Source organism: Clarias gariepinus, chromosome 21, assembly GCF_024256425.1.
Source record: "Clarias gariepinus isolate MV-2021 ecotype Netherlands chromosome 21, CGAR_prim_01v2, whole genome shotgun sequence".
NCBI classification, from domain to species: Eukaryota; Metazoa; Chordata; class Actinopteri; order Siluriformes; family Clariidae; genus Clarias; species Clarias gariepinus.
The window spans coordinates 5,129,396-5,156,768 of NC_071120.1; the positions used below are offsets into that span (position 1 = coordinate 5,129,396).

Sequence of the window (27,373 nt, forward strand, 5' to 3'; positions counted from 1 at the left end):
ATCTTGTGATCAAATCCTAATGCTTGAAGAGAATCTCCTCTTCTGTTCTATCCCGCTCTTTCTCTTCCCTCTCTCCCCCTCTCTCTCTTCCCTTTTTCTGTCAAGCTACACATGTCATTCCTGAGCTGCCAGTGATCCAGACTCGCTCTGCCCTCCGGTCCTGTCTGACCCATTCTGGTTAGAGATCTCGTCACATGGATGCCCCGTGTGTCTCTTTGGGATGCGTCTCGTATCTGGGGATGGTTCTCTCTACCTAGAAGACGGTTCTGGCCTTGACTGGTTTTGGCAGCTGTTTCTCTGAGGACTTGACAGTTCGATAGTTCATAAAAGTCTACCTGAGTCTTCAATAACTACCTGGACTTCATATTAACATCAATTACCATCAACTGTTATGCTGAACTGCCTGCCACCTAACACACAGTATAAATGCAGATCATTTACTGCTCTCTGTTGTTGAGTCAAGGTTCCTCTCAAGGTTTCTTCCTATTAACATCTCAGGGAGTTTTTCCTTGCCACTATCGCCCTCGGCTTGCTCACCAGGGACAAACTGACCATTTTAATTCATACATATTAAAATTTCATACAAACTTAAATAATTCTTTTGATTGTGTAAAGCTGCTTTGGGACAATGACAATTGTTAAAAGCGCTATACAAATAAAATTGAATTGAATTGAAGAGGTACAGAACAAGGTGGTCCTAGTGAGAAGAGCATAAGAACTGAGAGGTTTGCCTGCCTTTATGGTGTGAATAAAGGTGTCTTCAGCCAGGACACAAGAGGGTGTGATATCCTGTACAAGATGTGTTGTGCTGACTTAAAGGAAACAAATGTTTTATTTCAAAATAAGTTAAAGACAAGAGCTGATCAGTCAGCAGTTATTGTATTATATGTCAAAGTACATGCTCTTTTTCTACCTCAAAGCAGTGGTACAGGTGAAGAAAACTCGGGTGCATTTAGAAAAAAATGAGTGGAACTAGCAAGGCTAGGAAAGCAACTGTGAAAGTCAATATACGCTATTCTCCAAAGCTGAGGAAACGGTTGACAAACAGGGAAACACATGGTTTGGATATACTAAATGACAATGCACAGATTAATAAGGTCTGCAAAATGTGGAGTGGCTACACAGTTAAATTGTAACATATCCAGTTGCCAGATGGTGAGTATTATAGCTATAGATAATCTTACTGTATTTATTCAAATGGAGGAATAAAACAACTGTAAAATTGATAGATTAAAAAAGAGTTTTTCCTTTTTCAGCCGTTTAAAAATATGTTGCTGCCTCTTCAGATTTATTAGTTAATGTTAGCAGAAACACAGATTGCAGTTTTTACACAGGACTTTTGATTATTTGAGATTGATCTGATTGTCATTTCAAGTTATTACAGCTTTTACTCACAAGGCAAACTAGTTTGTTTTGTATTTATGGGAGATAAAGCAAGTTCGAAAAGATACAGTATATGTTTGTCATACAGTACATACATATGGCAAATAAAAGGAGAAATGATTGCATTAAGAGGAGTGTAAGGGCCATATTTCATTCTTGTGATTTGTTGTTATGTTTATCTTATTTCAGTTTATTAGTTAAGCATTAAGCATTAAGTATCATACACATAATTTGTATTGTGACATCATTTCATGGGTTGTTCTGTGACGTCATCCCACAGTTATGCAGTTCCATGTCTATCACGCACGTTAGTTGTAGTTGTTGTTAAGACACGGAAGGATACAGAAAGGTGTGGAGCACACAAGCTTTTGACCGTGAGACAGTAAGCTAAAAGGAATACAGTAAGATAAGTTATTGTAACTGTAACCTATCAAAGCTACAGAACACAGCAAGCGACTTGTCGTGACTACAGTGGATTTATGCAAGAAACTGTAACAACCGTTGTTTTTGATGTTGAAAATAAACAAGAGACAAAGAAATCAACGAAACGTCTAATGTCGTCAGTGACACTGTGTAACTAAAGACACGCGTCAGAACTTGTGAATAACATGCACCTACATTAAAGTCAAAAGCTTGGCTCCGCCGCAGAAATGAAGATAAGTGATTTAAGATTGTGAAGAGCGCGCGTGCGACTTCAAAAACGCGCATCAACCGAAACCGAAAGCGAGAAGAGGACTTGCCTGCCTTAAACTTCACCATGTCACACGGCGAGGACAACGCCGCTATCGCCAAATCTGAGCAGGTGATGGTGCTCGACGAACTGAAGAGCGCCAGAGAAGGCAAGTGGAGTCAGTTGACTGTATTATACAATGAACTAGAGGCGCTTATGGACAATGCTTGTAATTTGCATGACGTTAAAGCCAAGCGCCGCCAATACAAAGCGCTGCTAAATGACTTTATTGAAAGTAATGTAACAGTGCAATCGTGCGCAAAGGTTGAAGAGCGTGAAACCGATCAGCACCACTGGTATCACCCTAGATTAACGCGCTGCACAGAATTCATGATAAGAGTGGAGTCGTGGATCGCGGACACTAGTAATCGCTTTAAGCTGTCTCAAACAGTTGACGATGGAGTTTCGCCAAACGACAGTGTGTCAACGGCGGAGCGTAAGACGCCCGCCCCCCAAAGGCAAGGAAGCGTAACGTCAGCGGCATCCAAGAGGTCCTTAACGTCAGCAGCATCCGAAGCTCGACTTAAAAAGGCAGAAGCCAACAGAGCAGCTTTGCTGGCTAAAGCAGCAACTTTGAGAGATCGGCAGGCGCTGGAGCTGGAGGAAGCACAATTAAAGGCTGAGGAAGAGCAATTGAAAGCAAGACTAAAGGTTGAGGAAGCACAACTAAAGGCTAAACAAGCACAATTAAAGGCACAAAAGGAAAGGCTGGAAATGGAAACGGCGCTTGCAATGGCCGATGCTGAACTAAATTCTTACCAGAACCGCAAAAAACAACATCCTGCCAGACGGAGCGTGGTCGTCGAAACGAGTGGTGCACGCCCCTCGGAACCAGAGCAAAACGACCACTGCAACCACAGTTCGGCAACGGAATACCTCGAGCTGCCATCACGCCTCCGAGCAACCCACTTAAGCATGCCAGTGAGTGCCAAACCCATAATGTCAAGCACCCTAATGGAACGGCCCACCCAAGGTAACGAACACTCACTTTACAACACTGACATAGTGGAGCCTCAGGGTAGGATGCCACTTCAGGCAGATCTTACAGAAATGTTTGCAAAGAGTCAGAGGCAACATTCCTTACCCTCGCGCAACGTTCCTCCATTCTATGGTGACCCTCTTGAGTTCACGTCCTTCGTAAGAGCCTTTAAACACGCCATCGAAACCAACACTGATAGCAATCATGATAGGCTGTTCTTTCTCGAGCAGTATACTGAAGGACAGCCTAAGAACCTAGTGAGAAGCTGCCTGCTCATGCCAGAACATCGTGGCTACGCAGAGGCCATGAAACTGTTACATGACAATTTTGGAAATAGACAAATAATCGCTACAACGCTGATGCAAAAGGCACTCAACTGGCCGGAAATAAAGTCAGAGGACGGAAAGTCGCTAAAAACTTTCTCCCTGTTCCTAGTAGAATGTTACAATACCATGTCAAGCATTAACTACATGGATGAGCTAGACAATGCTACCAACTTGAGAGGTGTTGCCTCAAAACTGCCCTACAAACTGCGTGAAAAATGGAGAAGCCACATATACGAGTACGAAGAGCGCAATGAAGAAACAGCTAAGTTTGTGCAGCTGATGAAATTCGTAGAACGAGAAGCAAAGGCAATGTCTAACCCGCTTTTTGGAGACCTGAACGTTTCGACTAGTGGTACAACGACTAGTGGTAAAAACACAGCAGCAAATCCTCTCCAGGATTCAAGCAAAAAACTGAAGAAAAGAGGGGCAGCAGCTTTGCGACCGGCGTAAAACAGGTTGGTAAAAATCATAGAGACTCAATCACAGTAAAGAGTAGTGGTGCATTAGTTATTAGTGCCTTCACTAAACCTTGTGCATCCTGTGAGCAAGATCATACCCTAGACGAATGCCACAAGTTTAACGATGAGACATATAAGGTCAAATTGGACTTTCTAAAAAAGAATGGATTCTGCTTTGGCTGTTTAGTAAAAGGACATTTAAGCAAAGACTGCACGAAGAAAATTACCTGCCAGTTGTGCTCAAAGAAACATCCTCGCATGCTACACATTGCAGCAAAAGACACAGCTCAAGCGATCGCAAAGGCTGACGAAACCGAACCAGTTCAAACATTGCCTGTTGCAGCGAGTCACGAAACGAGTGCGTGTATCGGGGCTGGAGATGACTGTATTCTCTCCATAGTACCTGTTAAAATAAAGTCCAAAAAAGGCAACAAGACAGTAAAAGTATACGCCTTTATGGACCCAGGTAGCTCTGCTACATTTTGTACAGAGTCACTAGCAAGGCGATTAAACGTACAAGGTAAAAAAATTGACATCATGTTAAGCACCCTGAACGCGAAGAAACAAGTAAAAAGCTAGTAAAAAGTGTTCACACAAAAGAGTATCCCAGTCTCAGTGGAAAATATTCCACAACAGCACGACATTGATAAGTGGCCATACCTCAGCGAAGTAAAACTGCCTTACATTAATGCTGGAGTTGAAATTCTCATAGGTAACAAAGAGCACAGGCTCCTAGAACCATGGCGAGTAATTAACAGCAGGCACAATGGGCCATATGCAGTAAAGACTGCTCTTGGATGGACCATAAATGGACCTCTTCGAGAGTCGGTCGAGGAAGGCACATGCGACAATGAGCAAGTGAGCGTTGCAGTCAACAGAGTCTCCATCGAAAGTGTGGAACAAATGCTGATACAACAGTACAACCATGATTTTCCTGAACGGAACTGTGATGACAAAGCTGAGTTGTCAAAAGAGGACTATCTGTTTTTAGACTCTGTAACTAACTCCCTGCAATTTACCGATAATCACTTCTACATCGGTCTCCCATTTAAGAAAGCAGCTATTCAAATGCCCAATAACCGAAGCGCAGCCATGCAGCGCGCACTGAACCTCAAACGGAAGTTTAAGCATAACCGCTCCTTTCACAAAGAGTATTTAAACTTCATGAATGACATGTTTGAGAAGGGTCGACAAGACGGGCAGGTGTGGTACATACCTCACCATGGTGTGTACCATCCTCAAAAGAAAAAGCTAAGGGTAGTCTTTGACTGTGCTGCTAGCTATCAGGGAATATCATTAAATAGCGAGCTTCTGCAGGGACCCGACCTGACAAACTCACTCATTGGGGTGCTCGCACGCTTTAGACAAGAAGAAGTTGCTATGATGGCAGATGTGGAAGCCATGTACTATCAGGTCAGAGTTCCGGAAAAGGACACAGACTTGTTGCGTTTCCTGTGGTGGCCGAACGGAGACGTGAGTCAGGACTTGGTTGAGTATAAAATGGTTGTTCATTTGTTTGGTGCAAAATCATCTCCAAGTGTAGCTAACTTCGCCCTTAGGAAAACAGCAGAAGAAAACCGCAGCAATGCATCTGCCAAGGCAGTCAACACAGTACTTAAAAACTTTTATGTAGACGACTGCTTGAAGTCTGTCTCTAGTCATAGTCAAGCAGTTGCGCTATATAGTAATCTCACCAAACTGTGCGCAAGTGGAGGGTTTCACCTCACCAAGTGGGCAAGTAATAGTCGTACATTGCTAGCTTCCATCCCTGAGGGTGAGAGAATTAAAGACATGAGGGACTTAGATCTGAGTAAAGACGTACTCCCTGTTGAGAGGGCTCTAGGGGTGCTGTGGTGTATTAATTCAGACACGCTCAAGTTCAAGATTAGTTTAAAAGAGCGGCCTGTGACTAGAAGAGGAATCTTGTCAGTCACTAGTTCAATTTATGACCCCTTAGGCTTCCTTGCACCAGTCATACTGCCAGCTAAGATCTTAATGCAGCAGTTATGTAAAGAGAGACTCGCTTGGGACGATGACATTCCCGAACAATTTATAAAAAGATGGAGGGCCTGGCTACACGAGTTGCATCAATTGTCTGAGTTTAGTGTAGCAAGATGCGTAAAACCAGTTGACTTTGGAGTCACAAATACAGCACAACTTCACCACTTCTCAGATGCAAGTGAAATGGGATATGGAGTTGTCTCATATATTAGGTTAGTAAATGCTGATGGACTTACACACTGTGCATTCATGATGGGGAATTCTCGCGTAGCGCCCTTGAAACAAACTACTATCCCCCGAATGGAATTGACAGCGGCAGTGGTCGCCGTAAACAACGACAAAATGCTGAAAGGTCAACTGGAAATAGAACTGCTGGACTCTGTGTTTTGGACCGACAGCACAACTGTTTTGAGATACATTGTTAATGAAAAACTTCGCTTCAAAACCTTTGTCGCTAACAGAATCTCCATCATACGAGAGTCAACCAAGCCACAGCAGTGGAGGTACGTCAACACTTTAAAAAACCCAGCCGACGCTGCTTCCAGAGGAGTTTCCTGTGAAAAATTCATGAAAAACAACAATTGGATCCATGGTCCGCCCTTTCTTAAAACACCAGAGAGTAAATGGCCTGAAAACATTCACGATCTGTCGACGAAAGAGGATGACATTGAGATTAAACACTCAGCCTCAGCGAATCTCGTAAAAACTACAGAGAGCACAGATGCCGTGAGTAAACTGATTAACTATCACTCCGACTGGTATAAGTTAAAAAGATCCGTTGCCTGGATTCTTTGCGTTAAAGACATGCTTAAACAGAGAACGAAAAGGATTAAGGGACAGGCAAACAACTCAATAATAGAAAACCATAAGTCTCTATCAATTAAGGACTTAACAAGGGCAGAAAACGAAGTCATTAAGTTCGTTCAAAACCAAAAATTCAAAGACGAAATTTCCATGTTACAAAAGGGTAATGCTTCCGTAAAAAGAAACAGTTGTCTCTCCAAACTAGATCCAGTACTGCAGGATGGAGTGCTAAGAGTAGGAGGACGTCTTGGTAGGTCTGCAATGCCTGAGCATGCAAAACACCCTGTCATTATACCCAAAGACTCACACATTACAACTTTAATCTTAAGAAACACTCACGAACAGGTCGGACATTGTGGAAGGAATTATATGCTTTCAAAATTGCGGCAGAAATACTGGATTCCGACAGCAAATTCCCTTGTGAGAAAGTTTCTGTCCAGTTGTGTGACATGCAGAAAGATCAGAGCGAAGAATAGTGAACAAAAAATGTCAGAACTGCCACCCGATAGAATAACACCAGATCACCCACCGTTCACTAACGTAGGGGTAGACTATTTTGGACCCTTCGAGGTCAAACGGGGTAGAAGTAATGTTAAAAGATATGGCGTATTGTTTACTTGTCTGACAACAAGAGCCGTGCACATTGAAGTCGCACAGTCATTAGATACAGACTCCTGCTTAAATGCTATTCGACGCTTCATGTGCAGAAGAGGCCAGGTGTCAGTTATGAGAAGTGATAATGGAACAAACTTCATAGGCGCTGAGACTGAATTGCGTAAAGCTATCCAACAGTGGAATCAGTCAAAAATTGAAGGCGTCCTCATGCAAAAGGGGATACAATGGATATTTAATCCTCCTGCTGGGTCTCACTTCGGTGGAATATGGGAAAGGCAGATAAGGTCAGTTAAAAAAATCTTGAGGTCTGTACTAAAAGAACAAACACTAAACGATGAGAGCTTGCACACATTCCTGTGTGAGGTGGAAGCTATAATAAATGACCGTCCCCTTACCACCGCTACAGACGACCCCACAGACCTGGAGCCCCTGACACCTAACCACCTGCTGCTGATGAAAAAACAGCCAAACTTGCCTCCTGGTCTTTTCAAAAAAGAGGACACTTACGCACGTCGCAAGTGGAAGCAAATTCAGTATCTTGCCGTCCTATTCTGGAAGCGATGGGTGCGTGAATACTTGCCCTTGCTTCAGGAGCGCCAAAAATGGTCTCAGGTGAGAAAAAACCTCTCGATTGGAGACGTAGTTCTAATAATTGAAGAGTCTTCTCCAAGAAATTCATGGGTCGTCGGACGGATCACGAAAGTGTTCCCTGATAAAAAAGGACTTGTGAGGCGTGTACTGGTCAAAACTAAAACCAGTACCCTGGAAAGACCCATCGATAAGCTGTGCCTGATATGTGAAATGGACTGTTAATTACCTTATAAAGTAGTCATGTTCCTTTCATTTGGTACGCAGCAATATGAATACCTTAAGTTAAACCGTTAAAAAATGTTTAAAGTGTTAAGAAAGTTAATTCTAAAGTGTTAAGAAAGTTAATTCAAATTTTAATCCAATAGTAAATGTTGTGACCCAATTGTAAAAAAAAAAAAAAACAACAAAACAAAAAATGTGTGTAATTGTCAGTCTTCCTGCCTGTCAATTAGGGGCTGGAAATGTAAGGGCCATATTTCATTCTTGTGATTTGTTGTTATGTTTATCTTATTTCAGTTTATTAGTTAAGCATTAAGCATTAAGTATCATACACATAATTTGTATTGTGACATCATTTCATGGGTTGTTCTGTGACGTCATCCCACAGTTATGCAGTTCCATGTCTATCACGCACGTTAGTTGTAGTTGTTGTTAAGACACGGAAGGATACAGAAAGGTGTGGAGCACACAAGCTTTTGACCGTGAGACAGTAAGCTAAAAGGAATACAGTAAGATAAGTTATTGTAACTGTAACCTATCGAAGCTACAGAACACAGCAAGCGACTTGTCGTGACTACAGTGGATTTATGCAAGAAACTGTAACAACCGTTGTTTTTTGATGTTGAAAATAAACGAGAGACAAAGAAATCAACGAAACGTCTGATGTCGTCAGTGACACTGTGTAACTAAAGACACGCGTCAGAACTTGTGAATAACATGCACCTACAAGGAGGTTTGCCAATATTTATTTATTAACTCAAATGTATTAAAAGATAAACAAAAGCTTCAATTTTTGACAAACTTTACATAAATTAATGAGTATGCATTTTTTTGTGTGTCAAAGTGTACCTAGCAAATATTGGTCCGACTACAACGTCCAAAAACAGTCATACTGGGACAGCATTAATTGGTAAAAATGTGTGACACAGAGAATTTCCTAAAACTGCATTCAGATAAGTTTGTTCTTCAATATATACCCTCCAAGCAAACATTTGGACATTTGATGAATGTTGATGCCAGTTGTTGTGAATCAGATAATGTCAAAACGTCCATTTAACTTTCATTTTCGAACTATTTTTTAACCATGACGGTATTTGTGTTTGCGTGGTTGTACTCTAATAACAGTGCGGGATATGAGTCTGTTTTATAACAATGGAAGATCACATTTCCATGTAATCCTCAAAAGGAGAGTGTTTGTGTGTGTGTTTGTGTTGTGTAAGTCGTTCTATAAGACGCGCCCCCCCCCCCCTCATTTTGATCTAAAAAAGAACAACAGTTTAATATTTGCAACAGTAATGAACATTTGGTTTATACTTTTTAAAACCTGGGTTATGACATTATTCTGAAACATGGACACACCACACAGCTCTACTGTACATCTGCATTGTTAAAATACTTAACGAGTTCATTAATAAGAACAGTTGCTAATGAGAGCTGGTTTGCTGATAGAGACAGTGATTAACTTAAACTTGTCCCAGCCATGTATCTGTATCCTGTTAAACGTAAATTATAATAACTGGACAACTGTCTATTTTATTTATGTGTTTGTTTGTTAATTGTTTATTTTATTTATTTGTAGGTCTCTATTTAATACACTTGCATTTTTTTTTTACAGTTTGAACAGTTATGTCCAGCGAAATAAAAATGTGTTGACTTTGTTTGGGTGTGGAGCTGCGAAATCGAAAGTAAGAACACTGATTTGTCAATCACGCCATTTTCTAATGGTATTCATGTATCGAGTAATGCAGAAAGCAGGGCTGCTAAAGCCTTGTGTCCAGACATGTTAGCATATTTGTCAATACCGATTATAATCCGTGACTTCTTTTTCTTAGAAGTCGCTTAAAAAAATATAATGAGTCGTAATTTCTTAGCCTTGTTTTTTTTTTTTTAAATGGTTTCTTGATACAATAATTTAAATAATTCTTTTGATTGTGTAGAGCTGCTTTGCGGCAATGAAAATTGCTAAAAGCGCTATACAAATAAAATGGAATTGAATACACAAATCTGATGTTTTTTATATTTATAGTCTAATTTTACCAAATTTAATGACACTTCAAGCAATTTCCTTCTGGGATTCATAAAGTTCTTTGAATCTTTGAATTCTCCCTCGCCTCTCTCTATTCACCACTGTAATGCCCTCCTACACATCCCCATGTGGACCTGAGGGGAGACCATAGATATCCTCCTTTTGAGAGCTGTTATGGGTCTGCATGCACACACACACACACACACACACACACACACAACCCACAACCTGCACAGAGACCATAGACCCTGCTCTCATTATAACAGCCATATATCACAGCCATTATAAGTCTGCAGCCCCACCTTCCTCTCTATTAGAAATATCTGTATTATCTATTAATTATATTTCCAGATTATTTGATTTGTTTTAGAAATTTAAATATTAAAGCACAGCTAAAGGACACAGGGGCCTATTGTGAGATAGGATTAACTATTCTTTTACATATCAAATGTGTTAATATCAAATGGTATTTATGTAAATATTTTAGTAATTAATTTAAGCAGTCTTACCTCTTGTGTTTCTGTGGCGCCTGGTGTTTTTCCTCAAACTACTTCAGTGTACATGAGATACAGATTAAAAGAGGTTGAGCTTCACTATAAGGTAACCACTGTCTTAGGCCATTGCTGAAGAGTAGATCTTCCCATTCAGGTTGTACTGAACTGCCAGGGGGACTGTGGCCATTGTCAAATAAACTGCGCTGCCTTCACTGAGCCTGAGAACTGATCCCTGATCAGCTCAGATTTGATTATTCCATCTGCTCTGCTTTGGAACTGAAAAATTTCCAAGGTAAAACAACAACATTTGCAGCAGTGACCACCTGAAATTTGTGCTGCTTAAGGGGAGCTTTCTCAGGCTTAGACTCCAAAACTAATTTCAAAACTCCTGACTGTGTGCTGTAGTGGATATAACCGGTAGCCTTACTCAACATTTTGTAGGAAGAAAAATTTTTTTTTTCCTGAACTCTCAGTACAATAGCAAAACGAAAAAGAGAAAAGAGAACAACGAATATATAAACCATAACTCCACATGGGTTCATTCATAGTTTTGATGCCTTCAGTGAGAATCTACCAATGTAAAATGGTCATGAAAATAAAGAAAACCACATTGACAGATAGATGAGAAGGTGTGTCCAAACTTTTGGCCTGTACTGTATACATGCACACACAATAAAATAATGTTTCAAAAGCACTGTCTTTTGAATTAAAGTGGGGCACAGGTAACATAGTGCACAGAATGTTTTAAAACCACTGTCTTTAAAATTGAAGTATGGGGAACTTATTTTCCTGAAATTGCCTCAGAGACATGTGTACATGGGGCACAGGTAACACAATGCACAGAATGTTTTTTTTAAAAAACACTGTCTTTCAATTGAAGTATGGGAAACATTTTTTTGGGCATCAGGAAAATGGGTTTCCCTCCTCCTACTGGCTTTGGAAGTATCATGGATGTCTGAAATTACCTCAGAGACATGTGTGCCCTTAGCAAAGATAAAATTTTGATCTGAATGGTTTAAAAAACACAGTCTTTTAAATTAAAGTATGGGAAACGTATTTTCCTGGGCATCAGGAAAATCGGTTTCCCTCCTCCTACTGGCTTTGGAAGTATCATGGATGTCTGAAATTACCTCAGAGACATGTGTGCCCGTAGCAAAGATAAAATATTGATCAGGATGGTTTAAAAAACACAGTCTTTTAAATTAAAGTATGGGAAACGTATTTTCCTGGGCATCAGGAAAATCGGTTTCCCTCCTCCTACTGGCTTTGGAAGTATCATGGATGTCTGAAATTACCTCAGAGACATGTGTGCCCGTAGCAAAGATAAAATATTGATCAGAATGGTTTAAAAAACACAGTCTTTTAAATTAAAGTATGGGAAACGTATTTTCCTGGGCATCAGAAAAATCGGTTTCCCTCCTCCTACTGGCCGTGGAAGTATCAGGGATGTCTGAAATTGCCTTAGAGACATGTGTGCTTAGGTAATACAGTGAGATGATGTTAAAAATAGTGTTTTTTTTTTTGTTTTTTTTTTTTAAACAAGAGACTCCTGGAAATCAATTCAACCAGTTAACATTTGTAATAAACTTTAAATTTTCATATTTTGTGAAATTAAAGAAAAAGAACCAACTCAGATACATTATTTAATGTAAAAATGCTATTATAATAAGTGCTGTGCTAATTATGTATGTCTGTTTTATCATTGATTTCAGGATATCATGTTTCCCCATCATATAAGGGTGCTGAGATAGATAGATAGATAGATAGATAGATAGATAGATAGATAGATGTGAATAAGATGAATAACTATGAGTGTGGTGTCCTATAATCGCTGTACCTGTGTGTTTGATATGTACACCATACAACTGAATGTTTGAGTGGGTAAAAAAAGAGTATGGTGGTTATTACGAGTAGACACTCTACACTAAATTACAAAGTATAACCTTAAATATATTTAGAATAAATCAGGATCACATCTATCATCACACAGCTAATGTACGTGTAATAAAAGTAGTCGCGATGTCAGTACTCGCCCAAACCAGCCTTTTGCAGCGGCTTAAAACGTCTGAATTATCTTTAAATATACAAAAAAAAAAAGCGAAAAGACACTCGATTATTTTGTATAGGTTATCTGTTTAATTCACAAAGTTCGTAAAAAAAAAAAAAAACACTTTAAAACGAGAGAAGAACTGTTAAAATCCTCATTCGCCTTCTCAGCGTTAGGTAGCGTGTGACGTCATGGTTTGAATCTGCGCGCGACCGGGGAAACATAGGGAAACTGAATTTCCCGGAACAGGGAACTCAACTGTTTCTAACGGCATTTTTTTTTGCATGTTCTTTTTTTTTGTTTTACTTACACAATTATCTTAGGTATACATACATATATTTTTCAAAATAGAGAGTGCGATTGTTTTTTTTTTTTGGGGGGGAGGGGGGAGGCAACCCTCAGACCCCCCCCGCCGGGATTTACGGACTTTCAGGAACCAACACACGCCTTGAAGCGAGCTTTCATTTACCAACGCACCTTCCGCTCGACACAAGCTTAGGAGTCATAAATAACATCAGTAGTTTGTAGTAAGCAAATATATACAGTATTAAAACGGATTTGGGAGATATTTTTATTTAGTTGTTTGTTTCTTTCTGTCTGCGAGGTGAGATGGAGAACTGCAGCGCTGTACTAAAACTTCTGCTTATCATCACATGTGTTCATCTTTCATCATCAGGTGAGTTTAGAGACATAAAGTATTAAATAATTATGAAGCTGTATGATTTAGTGGGACGTTTTGTAGAACATTGTGTGAATAGAGTTTAATCAGTACACAATGGCGGAGTGACAAAGACGAAGCCTGTTCTTACTTTCGGTTCTGCATCTCTACACACAGTGGCGTCGCTGGAAATGATTTGTGAGGAAGTAATGACGAGTAAGATGAATATATATATATATATATAACATTAAATCAGTGCTGTCTTTATCCCCGAATATTTAAAGCTTAGTTATAAATATTATAAATACTGTATATAACATTATGTTGCATAGTAGCTGCCTTAAAGCCAATGGGATAGCACGACAAACCGTCCTGTATTCCTTCTGTGGAAAACCTAAATTAAAGATACATGATCCAACAGAATACCATCTGACTCCAATAAGTCAGTCACAAACAAAATACCACTCTTAAACCAGTTTCTATTAAACAATGACTTTCTGTTAACTGTTATCACTCTATTGTTCCGTAGTGTTGACTTGTGGGGAGAGAACTTGTGTGTAAACATTATTTTCCAGAAAGAAAGGATCTGTTTATGAAAACTGGATAATTTAACAGGAACTTTACTGATCTCAAAGTCACATTTTAATAAAAAATAAATTCCTCCTAATTCCTTAAATATACAGAGTGGGCCATTTATATGGATACACCTTAATAAAATGGGAATGGTTGGTGATATTAACTTCCTGTTTGTGGCACATTAGTATATGTGAAGGGGAAAACTTTTCAAGATGGGTGGTGACCATGGTGGCCATTTTGAAGTCTGTCATTTTGGATACAACTTTTGTTTTTTCAATAAGAAGAGGGTCATGTGACACATCAAACTTATTGGGAATTTCACAAGAAAAACAATGGTGTACTTTTAACGTAACTTTATTTTTTCATGAGTTATTTACAAGTTTATTAATTAAGTTATAAAATGTTATAAATAAGCTATAAAATGTGTTCAATGTGCTGCCTATTGTGTTGGATTGTCAATGCAACCCTCTTCTCCTACTCTTCACACACTGATAGCAACACCGCAGGAGAAATGCTAGCACAGGCTTCCAGTATCTGTAGTTTCAGGTGCTGCACATCTCGTATCTTCACAGCATAGAAAAGTGCCTTCAGATGACCCCAAGTCTAAGGGGGTCAGATCGGGAGACCTTGGGGACCATTTAACTGGCCCACGACGACCAATCCACTTTCCAGGAAACTGTTCATCTAGGAATGCTCGGACCTGACACTCATAATATGGTATATGGGGTACAAAGATAGTGGGGCCATTCTTCATCAATGGAAACCTTAAGGCCACTGGATATGCGAAATTGCTACATGATGATGTGTTTCCCTCTTTATGCACTGAAGCTGGCACGTTCCTTGAGTTTTTCCAGCAAGATGGTGCACAACCACATTATGGGTGTCAGGTCCGAGCGATTTAAGGGAAATAGGGCATTCCTGATGAATACCTCGCTGCACCTCAAACCTAGGTGTCATTCCAGGGTTAAGAGAAACAGATATTGTTGTAAAACATTTCGATCACATTACAAAAGTTTACCCCAAAACCCAGGTGATGTAAGGCTTTAACCAAAAAGGGATGTTCAACAGTATCAAAGGCCTTATAAAAGTCCAAAAACAACATCAAACGTTCAGTCTTGATTAAGTGTCGATAATCAATCATTTCAAGAACCAGTATAATAGGATTATGTATATTTCTTCCTTTTATAAAAGCCGACTGACATTCATCCACTAAATGTGTTTAAATGGTTCGCATAAACATGAGCCAATAGTTTATAATCATTGCACAGAAAGGTTATGGGTCCAATTATTAAATAGAATTTTTTTTTTTTTGTTGGGTTTTGGGATTAAAGTGATGAGACCTTGTTTCATTGTGGGTGAAGGATTTGTCGATGAGATACATTCTAGATACGCCTTAAAGAGCATTAATCTAATGTCTTGCCAGAAAAAGGAGTAAAATTCCACTGTTAACCCATCAATGCCTGGTGATTTACCCCTAGGCATCTGTTTGACTGCCTCATCCAGCTCTTCAATCACGAGTTTACCCTCCATAAGAACCATTAAATCTTCATCCAATGTTCCAATAGAACTTTCAAAAAAATGCAATACCATTCTCCGCCGAATAGTTTGACTTATAAAGATTACTACAAAACTGTAATATTTCCTCATTTACTTGGTCTTGGTCATCGGTTGTAACCTCCTCGATATTTCATGATTGAATATTCTTTTTAGCTTGTCTCTGCTTCTCTAAATTAAAGAAATAAGAAGAGTTTTTCTCCCTCTCCTCAATCCTTCGGGCTCTTGAACGGACATAGGCACCGTTTGCTTTCTCCAAAAACAGTTTGTCCAATTAAGATTGTGTAATTGTATTCGTTCGTCTAGTGATAAATCCTGTTTGCAGCACAGTTTGTTTATGCCCTCAATAATGTTTTGTTGGTCATGTTGGTTTACTAATTTTAATTGCCATCTGTTTAACATTGAATTTGAACCATTCTCATTTGCTCAAACGTGACATTTCTAGTTGATTACTTTCCACAATTAGATTTTTCACGTCAGTACAGAAATTGTCATTATGCAGAAGGCTGTTATTACATTTCCAAATAAGAGTCTGATGTCCCTCTTTAGTTAATGAGATGGATAAAGAAAATAATACAGTGATCAGTTAGAGGAGAAGCCGAAATATCACACTTGGAGATATCATTGATCAAGTTGTTTGAAATTAACCAGTAATCAATCCTGGAACATTGACCGTTATTAGATGAATTAAACCAAGTATACCCAGTCTCCAGTAGTCACACAGACTGACTTTGGTAACCAAATTAAGAATAGTATCATCAAAGATGTGACATGACGCCCTAAATGGAAAACTGTCTAAAAAATGGTCAGGAACAATATTAAAGTCTCCTCCCACAATAACCTTGTCAACTAAATAGCTTAACTTCAATTGCTCCAATTTGTCACAGAGGAAAGATAGAAGTTTTTGTTCTGAGCTCTATTGGTATAACCATACACGCATAACATAATGTAGTTTGAACCATTAATCTCTGACACCACCATCAGCCAATGACCATCAAAATCACCTTTTACAGTCTATGACATTACCCAGAAACCTATTAAATAAAATCATTACTCCAGCTGAATGAGATGTACCATGACTAAAGAAAACCGGGTCTCCCCACTGTAGTTTCCAGAACGTTGTCAGTCTCCGCTGAGTGAGTCTCTTGCAGAAAGACACAGTTAGCCTTTTGCTCCTTGCAGAAAAGAAACATTTTCTAAAGCTTCACAATGTTTTTAAGTCCCCTAACATTCAACGGTAGAAAAAAGATAACATAAAGCACGTCTATAGAACTATTGAAGAAAAAAAAAATGAAGAAGACGCGCAGGAACGAGCAGTCCTGTGTCCTATATAAAACAGTCAGTGCAACAACCCTCAACAATCAGGGCACATACAGTGGCTTGCAAAAGTATTCGGCCCCCTAGAACTTTTCCACATTTTGTCACATTACAGCCACAAACATTTTTTTTTGGACACAACAATTTTATTGGAATTTCACGTGAAAGACCAATACAAAGTGGTGTACACGTGAGAAGTTGAACGAAAATCATACATGATTCCAAACATTTTTTACAAATAAATAACTGAAAAGTGGGGTGTGCCAAGAGTGTGCAAAGCAGTAATCAGAGCAAAGGGCTATTTTGAAGAAACTAGAATATAAAACATTTTTTCAGTTATTTCACCTTTTTTTGTTAAGTACATAACTCCACATGTGTTCAGTCATAGTTTTGATGCCTTCAGTGAGAATATACCAATGTAAATGGTCATGAAAATAAAGAAAACACATTGAATGAGTAAAGGTGTGTCCAAACCTTTGGCCTGTACTGTGTGTGTGTGTGTGTATATATATATATATTGTGGCGTGGGCGGGGCGGCGGCTGACGACCAGCATGCCTTGCGGGGATGTCGGTGTGTGTTCACCATGATGGGGAAAGGTGTTTGGGTTAGTGGCTTCGGCCCTGTTTGTGTGAGAAGTGTGTCTTGTGATTGTGTGACGTGTGGAATGTGCTCCAGTTCAAGCTAGTGCTGAATTGGATGTAGGCTCCTGAGTGAAGGTGCTACTCATGCCTTACATGCTGTGTGCTTAATAAAGTACTCCCAGCCATTGCATTGGGTAGCAAATAAGCTCACTTGTCTCTCCAGCATTCTTCCCGGCGTAAAAACGCTACATTGGTGTCAGAAGTGGGATGGAGAATAACGGGTTCGAGCGCACAAAGGAGGACCTTCTAAAAATCCAAGCGGGCCGCCGAGTAGCGGAGCGACTACTCGCGCTGAAGAAGCGCTTTTCCGGCGGAGCTAGCGCGAGCACACCACGTCACCCAACACGGAGCGGGAAGCAGAAAATCCCGGCGCTGGATCTCGGGGCGGAGGCTGGCATTGCGCAAGCGCCAGAGCAAAATACAGCTCCGTGCGCTGTTAGCCGGCAAAGCGAACTGCCGCTGCGCGAGGCCGAGCGCGCTGAGCCCATATTGGCGGCACATCGCGGCGGAAGAGCCGAGCGACCGCCCGCAGCTCAGTGGCGTTCGGTTCGTGAACCTAGCCGGGGACAGGGCTACCCGTCGCGGCTAGGCAACGAGCAGCTCTCCGACGTTTCGCGGCGAGGCGACGGCGCGGGTGATCGTAAGGAGGCGCTGCGCGAGGTCGAGCGCGCTGAGCCCATAATGGCGGCACATCACGGCGAAAGAGCCGAGCGACCGCCCGCAGCTCAGTGGCGCTTGGTAGGTGAACCTAGCCGGGGACAGGGCTACCCGTCGCGGCTAGGCCTCGACACCGCTTCCGAGATTCCGCGACGACGCCGAGGCCAGGGACAGCCGGACTACCGCTGCAACGTTCTCAGGCCTGAGGGACAGCGTTCACCAGCAGCCGCTAAACTAGCGCCGGGTGGACGATTGGGGAGCCCCGCGGGGCTTTACCTCGACTGTGTGCCGGACGGCGTCTTACTGCGGGCGCTCGTGGACATCGGCTCCACTGTTTCCCACGGGTTGTGGAACTGTGAACCGCTCATCGCCAGGCAGAATGGGCGTGGACACTCACAGCCAGCTCGGCTCTCCGATGTCATCTACCGGGTGCGGTCGGCAGGGCGGGCACGAGTTTTGCCCCACCGGGACCGTCCTGCGCCTCCACAGCCGCACGCCGGGGAACCATCGAACTCTGGAGGCCAGACCGCCTCAGGACTACATTTGCGTTCACTCCTCACCTGCCAAAGGACGCCGGCGTTCCCACAGCCAGCGCCGACCGCCTCCACGCCTCCGAAACGGAGTTCGTCATGGTGACCAGGGACGGTCACAGCTCGGGTGGGGGCAGTGTGGCGTGGGCGGGGCGGCGGCTGACGACCAGCATGCCTTGCGGGGATGTCGGTGTGTGTTCACCATGATGGGGAAAGGTGTTTGGGTTAGTGGCTTCGGCCCTGTTTGTGTGAGAAGTGTGTCTTGTGATTGTGTGACGTGTGGAATGTGCTCCAGTTCAAGCTAGTGCTGAATTGGATGTAGGCTCCTGAGTGAAGGTGCTACTCATGCCTTACATGCTGTGTGCTTAATAAAGTACTCCCAGCCATTGCATTGGGTAGCAAATAAGCTCACTTGTCTCTCCAGCATTCTTCCCGGCGTAAAAACGCTACAATATATATATATATATATATATATATATATATATATATATATATATAAACTGCATATATGGAATGAAACCTGAGATAGTTACATATACGCACTGAATGACGCATAGATAGTATGCATGATCCCTTCCGCCATCTGCTGAGAAAAATGAGAATCGCAGGTTGGAATGACCGGCGCGCAGCTGTCAGCAATTTCACCTAAATAAGAGCAAAATAGCTTTATACTGGCTTTTACTGGTGTGATTTTGAAAATGTAGGCATGCAGGGTGATTAAGCTCACAGATCTAGGAAAAGTCATGAAAGGAGGGTCCTGGAATTTCATTGAGTGTGAAGTATTTTTATTTTTTGCCGACAAATGACCGGTATTCGGCGCTTATAGTGTTAAACATTAAGACTGATTTAACATTAGCAAACCTGAGAGGTGAAAAACAATCACACAGTCAGTTCGGGTCCACTCTTTGGTTGTCATTTAGAGCGTAGCCTTCCTTCAGAAATGCTCTCTTCCCCTTACTCCTGGCGTTCTGGACCAGTGGCCACAGTTTGGCTCGAGCCTCCCGATCTTCTTTGGAGAAGTCTTCCTTAAATCTCTTTACAAACTCTTGCATTCCTCGATTTCTTCCAGACGTCGTCCCGGACCGTCCTCATACCGTCCTCATACTGAACTGGATGATTATGGCTTTTGGGTACATTTAAGATGCAGCGTTTCCCTTCCTTCCCAGCCAATGAACAGTGTCAACAGTTTCTCTCATTCTATCCACAGTGATTTTAGTACTGTGATTGTGAATTTGTTTAATGTTTTACTTAAATTTTTCTGCTACCACGTGAGCTACGCGGCGCCATAATGAGAAGCAATATTGCACGTCGCATCATTCTGACAGGAAAGGAACAAAATAGCAGTAACAATAGCTGCTTGGTGTAAGCAGGGATAGTGTAATCTCTGCTCCCTCTGTGTGTGTGTGTGTGTGTGTGTGTGTGTGTGTGTGTGAAAATAGAAGAGAGGTTTTGTCTGTACATTGGTCAGAAGTCTCTTGTTCAATGATAACTTTTATTTACGTTTCATATGTTGAAAAACCATAAACCAGTCTCAGTGGTACCTAGGCAAGTTCTTCAGACAAAATTTTGTATTGTGAAACACTGGTTCCATTAGTGTGTGTGTGTGTTTGTAAAAGTCGTAGTTTGTAATTAGTTTTATTTTAACTTTATATTTTTATTAATTATTTTTAGATTAATATTTTGGGTTGTGGAACAAACCATCTGAGTTTCCATGAAGAAATTTGGTTTGGTTTACAAGTAATTTGATATACAGTATGGAAAGGACGTTTCTGGAATGTATTATGCTCGCAGTCCCTGGTTTAACTGTATTTGGGTATTTGCCTAAAGTTAAACCTGCACCATAAATGTACCAACAGTTTAAATATTGAGTAAAAGTAAAGTTATAAGCAGTTAAAAGTCAACACCCTAAAAATGCCAGGTTTTTGTGATGTAAAAAATTAAGACCCCCTCTCCCTAACTCAAGCCAACACAATTATACACAGCTGACTGTTCACTCCATGCTCACACGGGGATCATGTTATTCAGGTCTCAGTTACTCTACACTGAGGGATCACTGTAAAGTCTTTGAAGAGTCATAAAAAGTCATGTTTTCTGCCCCCTGACACCGACGTGGTGGAATGAACTTTCTTTAGATGTCCATACAGCTGAATCACTCGCAATCCTTATATGTCTAAAGTCTTTTCTTCTATATGTATTTAAGTTAACCCACCTAATATCAACCAATAGTGCTTGAATATTGGTATATGGTATTTCTATAAACAAATGAGACTAAGCCTGGAGGATTATTTTCTATGCAATATATATGTGTGTATGTGTGTACAATAAATATTGAGGCAGCAAGTTACAGCCACTTGTTTAGGTAAATTTTACCCCACACTGTGTCCTCAGTCAGTCAGTGTTGTAGGTGTTTGTGACATCATCCTGTTTTTTTTATTTTTTAATTTCTTTTTTTTTTATGCAACTTTATAGTTTTATATGTGATTAGTTAATGAACCTATGTGAACTTTTACAGGAAGACACTCTCTGCAGTACCTCTACACCGCCGCTGGGCGTTTCATTGCTGTTAGTCTGGTGGATGAAGAGCAGGTTGTGTCCTATGACAGCAAAATCGGTAAGATGATCCCACGGACGGAGTGGATGAAGAAGATTGAAGATGATGATCCACTTTACTGGAAGAGTGAAACACAGCATATGACGGACCAGCATGAAAGGATCCGAGTCTTTGTGCATCGAGCAAAGCAGATATTTAATCACACTAAAGGTAAAACAGATTCAGGACTTTTAGCACTAATACACACATGTTCGCAATACCAACATTTTTTAAAATACCTCCATGAATTTTTGTACTTTTCAATAAATTCTCTCCAAGCCAGATGAGTCGACTCACTGTGCGTAAAGAACACTAGTTACAATAAATATTGTAATCTAGGTCATGTCATACTGAAGGTTAATGTTTCACAAAAATAAAATGCGTTTCAGTGCCTCTGTGCTCGTACAGTACGTGTTTTAAAATGAATATAGACACAATAGACTGGGGAGTGGTGGCTCAGGCGGTTATTAGTTTGGGGATCTGACGATCCTGGTTCGAGCCCTGCCGTTCGGCTTGCCACACCCCGTACTACCCAGCTACTGTACTGCATGCAGTGCCAGTCCCAAGCCCTGGTACAATGGGAGGGGTGTGTCAGGGAGGGTATTCGGTGTAAAAACTGTGCCAGAAGTTGTGTGTGTATTGGACGATCCACTGTGAAGACCCACAAAGCTTCTTTTTTTCTGTTTAAACACAGTAGACTATTGTACAGAGGTGGCCATTAAGAATAAGCGTGTTTTTTCCTGTGACATGCCACAATTCGGCACGCACCGTGCCACGAAATCCCACAAGCAACATTCGGGAATTTAAATAAATGTGTTGTGCTTCACCAAATATCCGCCAGAAGGCGCATGGAAATACTTTATCTAAAAGCCAGACCAAGTACAACGAAGAACTGTGTATAATTCCTTAGCCTAAAACAATATTGTTTCCATTGCTGAAGCAAACATGAATTTAATTTTGTTTCACAACAGATCTTTCATGATGAATGTGTGTATATGTGCTTCATATTATTTTTATAATGATGAAATGAAATGCCCAAATTCGTGCTTTGAAATTCATACTAAAAAGTTTCTTACTTATATAGTTTTTGTAATGTCTTAACAGGGACAAAACAATAAAAAGACATGGCAATGCTTCAGTTTAAATGGCCTAAAATTTATTTACCTTCCTGATAGTATCTGGTAGTGTTACATATGAAGCCATTTCAAACAGCTGCCTGGACCATGACCGGACCCCCGCGAACCATTATAAGTCTGAACATGATCCGTGCACGGAATGTGATCCCCCGCTATGACGCAGTTAACGATGCTCCACCCCATAAACGCCCCCATGCGCTTTCTAATAAGATGATTGCAATGCTGTGTAAATCCGCCAGGTGGAGCGTTGACTGCTTCAGTCTGTCCAGGCAGCCCTAAACAGTATGTTTAATATACAGGCAGTTCTTGCCAACATAGTTGATAACATAGTTTCATAAATAGTTGATGTGGTTTAAAAAAAAAAGAAAATTTATAAAGACGATTAATAAAACAGATTTTTTTGGGATGGGACATTAATCACTTATCACAACTGTGAATAGATACGGCAGCAAAGACAGATTTAATTCCCATAAACATTCACACTTGAAAGCAATACTAAAATAACCAAACAGTTCCAGAGGGTCAGTGCCTGTTATTTCAGGACAGGAATCAATTACAGGATACAGTGGACCTTGTATTACGATTACGAGCATAATTCGTTCTGTATAGAAAATCGAACTATTTGTTTCACAGCCCCCCCCAAAAAAATACATAAAAATAATTAACACAAAATATGAAGTAAAAATAAAACAAATTAATTTGCACTTTACCTTTAAAGAAAAAAGTAAAAATAAATCCTGACAGAAAACAAAGCATTTCCATTTGTTGCCTGCAGGTGGTGTGTGTGTGTGTGTGTGTGGAATTAGCCCCTCCCCTCTGTCTGTCTGTCTGTCTGTCTGCCCCTGTATATGAATCTATATAATATAATCTATATATTTATCTGAATATTTTTGAGTTAAGGAACGATATTCGAATGTTTGGGTATTCAAGCACTCTTTCAGGCACAATTATGCTCGCAGGCCAAGGTTTAATTGTACATTATAATATATTATATAAAAATTAAAGTTGAATTTGTAATTCTTTCATAATTTTCAGTAAAAATACATTTCACTTATTGTGAATCCACAAGCTCTGTATTTTATTATACACAGTGGTTCTACAATATGCAAGAAATGACAGCAGATGGTTCTATCATCCCGGTCCCTGGGACTCAGTCTCTGCAGTTTATTAAACTAAATAGTTTTTCAGTACCCTTTAGTCTTAAACCTTCTACAGACTGTAATTCTCTCTTTACACACACAGAGCTGTGTGTCCATGCAGTGTAGAATCTCACAGATATTAAATGTTCTTATACACATTGTCTTCAGTAAAAATGAATTGGAAACTCATCTAAACTGTCTGTCTGCAGATCATATTGTACTGAAGATGTACGGCTGTGAGCTCGATGATGATAACACCACTGGAGGATACGATCAGTACAGTTATGATGGAGAAGACTTTATTAATCTGAACCTGACAACTGGAACCTGGACTGCAGATAATGATAAAGCTAAGAGTTTTATAAACGACTGGGATCCTAAAGGCACAGAGGCTAAACACTGGAAGGATTTCCTGGAGACTAACTGTATTGATCAGTTAAAGAAGTTTGTGTCTCAGGGCAGGGAGTCTCTTGAGAGGAAAGGTAATATGTGGACGTGTGTGTGTTTGTGTGTGTGTGTATCTGTGTGTGTATGTGTGTAATTTCTTTTGAAACTAATTTGTTTGCAGAATTTAGAGAAAATTTCTGACTAGAGGCTTTTTAACACAACTTTTGATACCAGTGTAACACAATAGAAATGCGTTTCTGCTGGGCCGCTTAGAAGCTCATGCGTGATTGTGACAGAATGTGATTTATCCGAGGCTGATCAGCAAACTGTCCAGTTCAGACCTCTGGTAGATTAGTCAGTGTGTCTCTATAAAACACAGTAATATCATTAGTCATGTTTTTGCAACACTTCTAGCCAAAATGCCTCCCAAAAGCCACACAAACCCTTTAAATACTTTTTTTTTTTGTTTAAAGTTTTGGAAAAGTTATGGAAATATAGATAGCTTTACAATAAAAATATAGTAGCAGGTAACAAACCTGTTGTGCCAACATGCCAGAGAAGTCCAGCCTCAGAAATGTGGCTTTTAAACATCAGTTATGTCTGGCAGAACACACTGACCCCACACACACACTAAGTGTAAGTTGTGCTGTAAAACATTTGACATTTCAGACGTGGGTAAGGTTACACATGTCAGATACACGAACAGGGAAAAACATGAAACAGAGGCTGCAGCACCACAATTTACAAGGGCGAGTTTGTTATTTATGTGATGGTTAAACCTAGAAATGAGTCTGTTCATGAGTGCTGACCTGTGGGGAGACACCAGTGTGGTCCACCAACACACACCGTGATGGTATACATACTGGAGACGCTGATTCAGTTATGAACTACGATTCACGCATCAGCCACTCAGTACACACGCTTACACCAGTCTCTCAATAACACAAGTGCAAATTAGTGGAAATCAAGCATGTAAGAAATCCTGTGTGGACCCACGTGCTTGTGGATGCTCAATTTGTCATGTTGACTTTTGAGACTTTTAAGACATTTGAGACATTAAATGTCACCGTGTCTTTATAATCCTACAGGTCACACTCTAAACAATTCACACGTTTTCATCCTGTGTGGTGGGACTGACGTATTTGCTCAGGTTGTTTAGAAATAATAATGGTGAATGGCAGAGATACCTGCTGCTCAGTAACGTTGTTCTTTTGGCTGCTCCAATCAAGGGGTCTCAACAGTTGATCATCTGATCCACATTTAGCTTTTTGTTCAATTTAATTTGGAGTTAAACATTAAACTCTGATACAGTAAAACCATGCTCAGTCTCAGAGCGCATGCGTCACTCGTATAGTCAACAGTGTGAGCGTTTACTGTTAACTATGACATTGTAACCGTGTGTGTGTGTGCGTAAAGCATCTTTTATTTTGTGTCCAAGTGTTCTTTAGTAACAGCAGTCCTCGGGAAGGGGGAAAAAAGGCAACAGTAAAAGAGATCAATCTGTTTAGAGGAGTGATTTCACAGTGTGCACACACACACACACACACACACACACACACTCACAGAGCCTGTTGGTAATTAAATTCTCACCCTACAACACACACATGTGCGCACACTGTAGTTATTTCCACAGTACATAATAATACTGAAAGTGTTGTAAAACTGAGTTCTATGTGTCTCTGCAGTTGTTCCTGAGGTGTCTGTGTTACATAAACACTATCCTTCTCCAGAGGTGGTGTGTCACGCTACAGGTTTCTTCCCCAAAGCACTAAACATCACCTGGCAGAAGGACGGAGAGGACGTTCATGAGGACGTGGAGCTCAGAGAGACGTTACCCAACCAGGATGAAAGCTTCCAGAAGAGAATCATTCTGAAAGTCCCAGCTGAGGAGCTGCAGAAACACACCTACACCTGCGTGGTTCAGCACAGCAGCTTGGAGAAGGAGTTAGTGCGAGAAGTACCAAAAGGTCCTAATAAACTAGAGCTGTAGAGAGTGAAAGCTGATTTCTTGCTGCAGCAGATAATAAAGACTCTGTGCTGATTTAACAGGTGGAAGATCAGCTGGAGTAAGGATTGCTATCATCACTCCTGTAGTCGCGGCTCTCATCGGTCTCTTTGCTGGAATTGTGGTCTGGAAGAATAAGAACTCTGGTGAGAGGAGGAAGGAGGCAGATGTGAAGTTTTCAGAGAACAGATTTACACTTTCTAATTCCTGAAAGGGGATTTGATGAATATTTTGCTTCTGTTTAAGTTGAACTGATAAATTAGACGAGACAATAAGCTGATATTGACTAAACGTCTTGTGAAAGAAAATCCAGTAGACAGATTTGATACTAACTGACTTTCCATCTGTGTTTCAGGCTTCAGAGCTGTTCCACCCAAACCCTGTAAGTGAACCTTTATAATCCATAAATGATGTTTAAAACCACTACATTATTTATACACAGTATTTAGTCACTTTGTGATGGATGTGAATGTTTTACAGCCTCTGATTGAGATTCTTCCTCCAACAACTCCTAAAGTGTGACAGTGGGACTTCAATTCCTGCTGAACTGAGAGAGTAAGACATGATATAGTTTACAATTTAACATTCAGTCTCAGCTTAGAGCTCATCCTGTTTCTGTCTGTCTGTTTCTCCAGGAAAGAAGAGGAAAGGGAGATATAATTTATTAATACACTGACCACCCTGACCACATTTACAAATTAACAAGGATTATCAGTTATATGCCAGTAAATTAACGCATTCAATTAACTAATACAGTTAAATCCCCGTTACAACTTAACATGCCATGTACATATGTATGTGTATGTACATGTGTATTTAAGTGTGTGTGTGTACTGTATGTGTACACACATACACAACAAAATTGTTGGTACGCATCCATTAAAGAAACAAATCCCCCTAGAATGGTAATAATTTGACCATAGAGAAATGTTACTCCAAAGTGTGTCCTGTAATTTGCATCACAGGTGTCTTCAAGCTTGTAATCAGTCTTACTATCATTATACCCGCCTCCCAAGTAGGTGAGATATTGCTATTGGCTAGACCAGGCCAAAAGGTAAACCTAGCGGCTCAGAGCACAGAATGAAAAATAAATAGAGAGGAGTAGAGACAAGCAAGGAAAATGACCGCAGCGAAGAACTTGTCCCTAAAAAGAACAGTAAGTTAGAAATATGGCAATATTTTGGCTTCAAGAGAAAAGACGTCTCACAAATGCAGGTACTGTGTAAGTCGTGCCAAAAAACTGTGGTCACATCGAGAGGAAATACAACTAATCTCCACAGTCACCTGGAACACAACCACAGGGAGCTATATGAAGACCTCCGAAAGTGTAAGGCCAAATCTACCAAATCTGCTAAGGAAAAGCCAATGAAGGAGTTGTACAGACAACCATCAATCAAAGTTTTACAAATGCAACGCCTTATGGAAAAACGTCGAAACACCACAAGGAAATAACAGATGCTGTCACACGCTTTTTAGCTAAAGGCATGATGCCTATTAACACCGTGAGCA

At 40.6% G+C, this 27,373-nt stretch overlaps 1 protein-coding gene across 3 annotated transcripts; it reads left to right on the forward strand.

The window, feature by feature from the left end:
• Nucleotides 1-13,091: 13,091 nt before the first annotated feature.
• Nucleotides 13,092-26,155, forward strand: LOC128509421 (BOLA class I histocompatibility antigen, alpha chain BL3-7-like). 3 transcript variants are annotated; one of them, XM_053481162.1, is made up of 6 exons: nt 13,096-13,200; nt 13,283-13,349; nt 21,120-21,368; nt 23,682-23,954; nt 25,545-25,826; nt 25,909-26,155. In XM_053481162.1, exons 2-6 carry the CDS (start codon nt 13,283-13,285, stop codon nt 26,073-26,075), a joined length of 1,038 nt encoding a protein of 345 aa, XP_053337137.1. In that variant the 5' UTR covers nt 13,096-13,200; the 3' UTR covers nt 26,076-26,155. The 3 variants fall into 3 exon arrangements, with proteins under 3 accessions (XP_053337136.1, XP_053337138.1, XP_053337137.1); XM_053481161.1 differs by having other exon boundaries at nt 13,092-13,349; XM_053481163.1 differs by having other exon boundaries at nt 13,092-13,349; nt 25,590-25,826.
• The last annotated feature ends 1,218 nt before the right edge of the window (nt 26,156-27,373 follow it).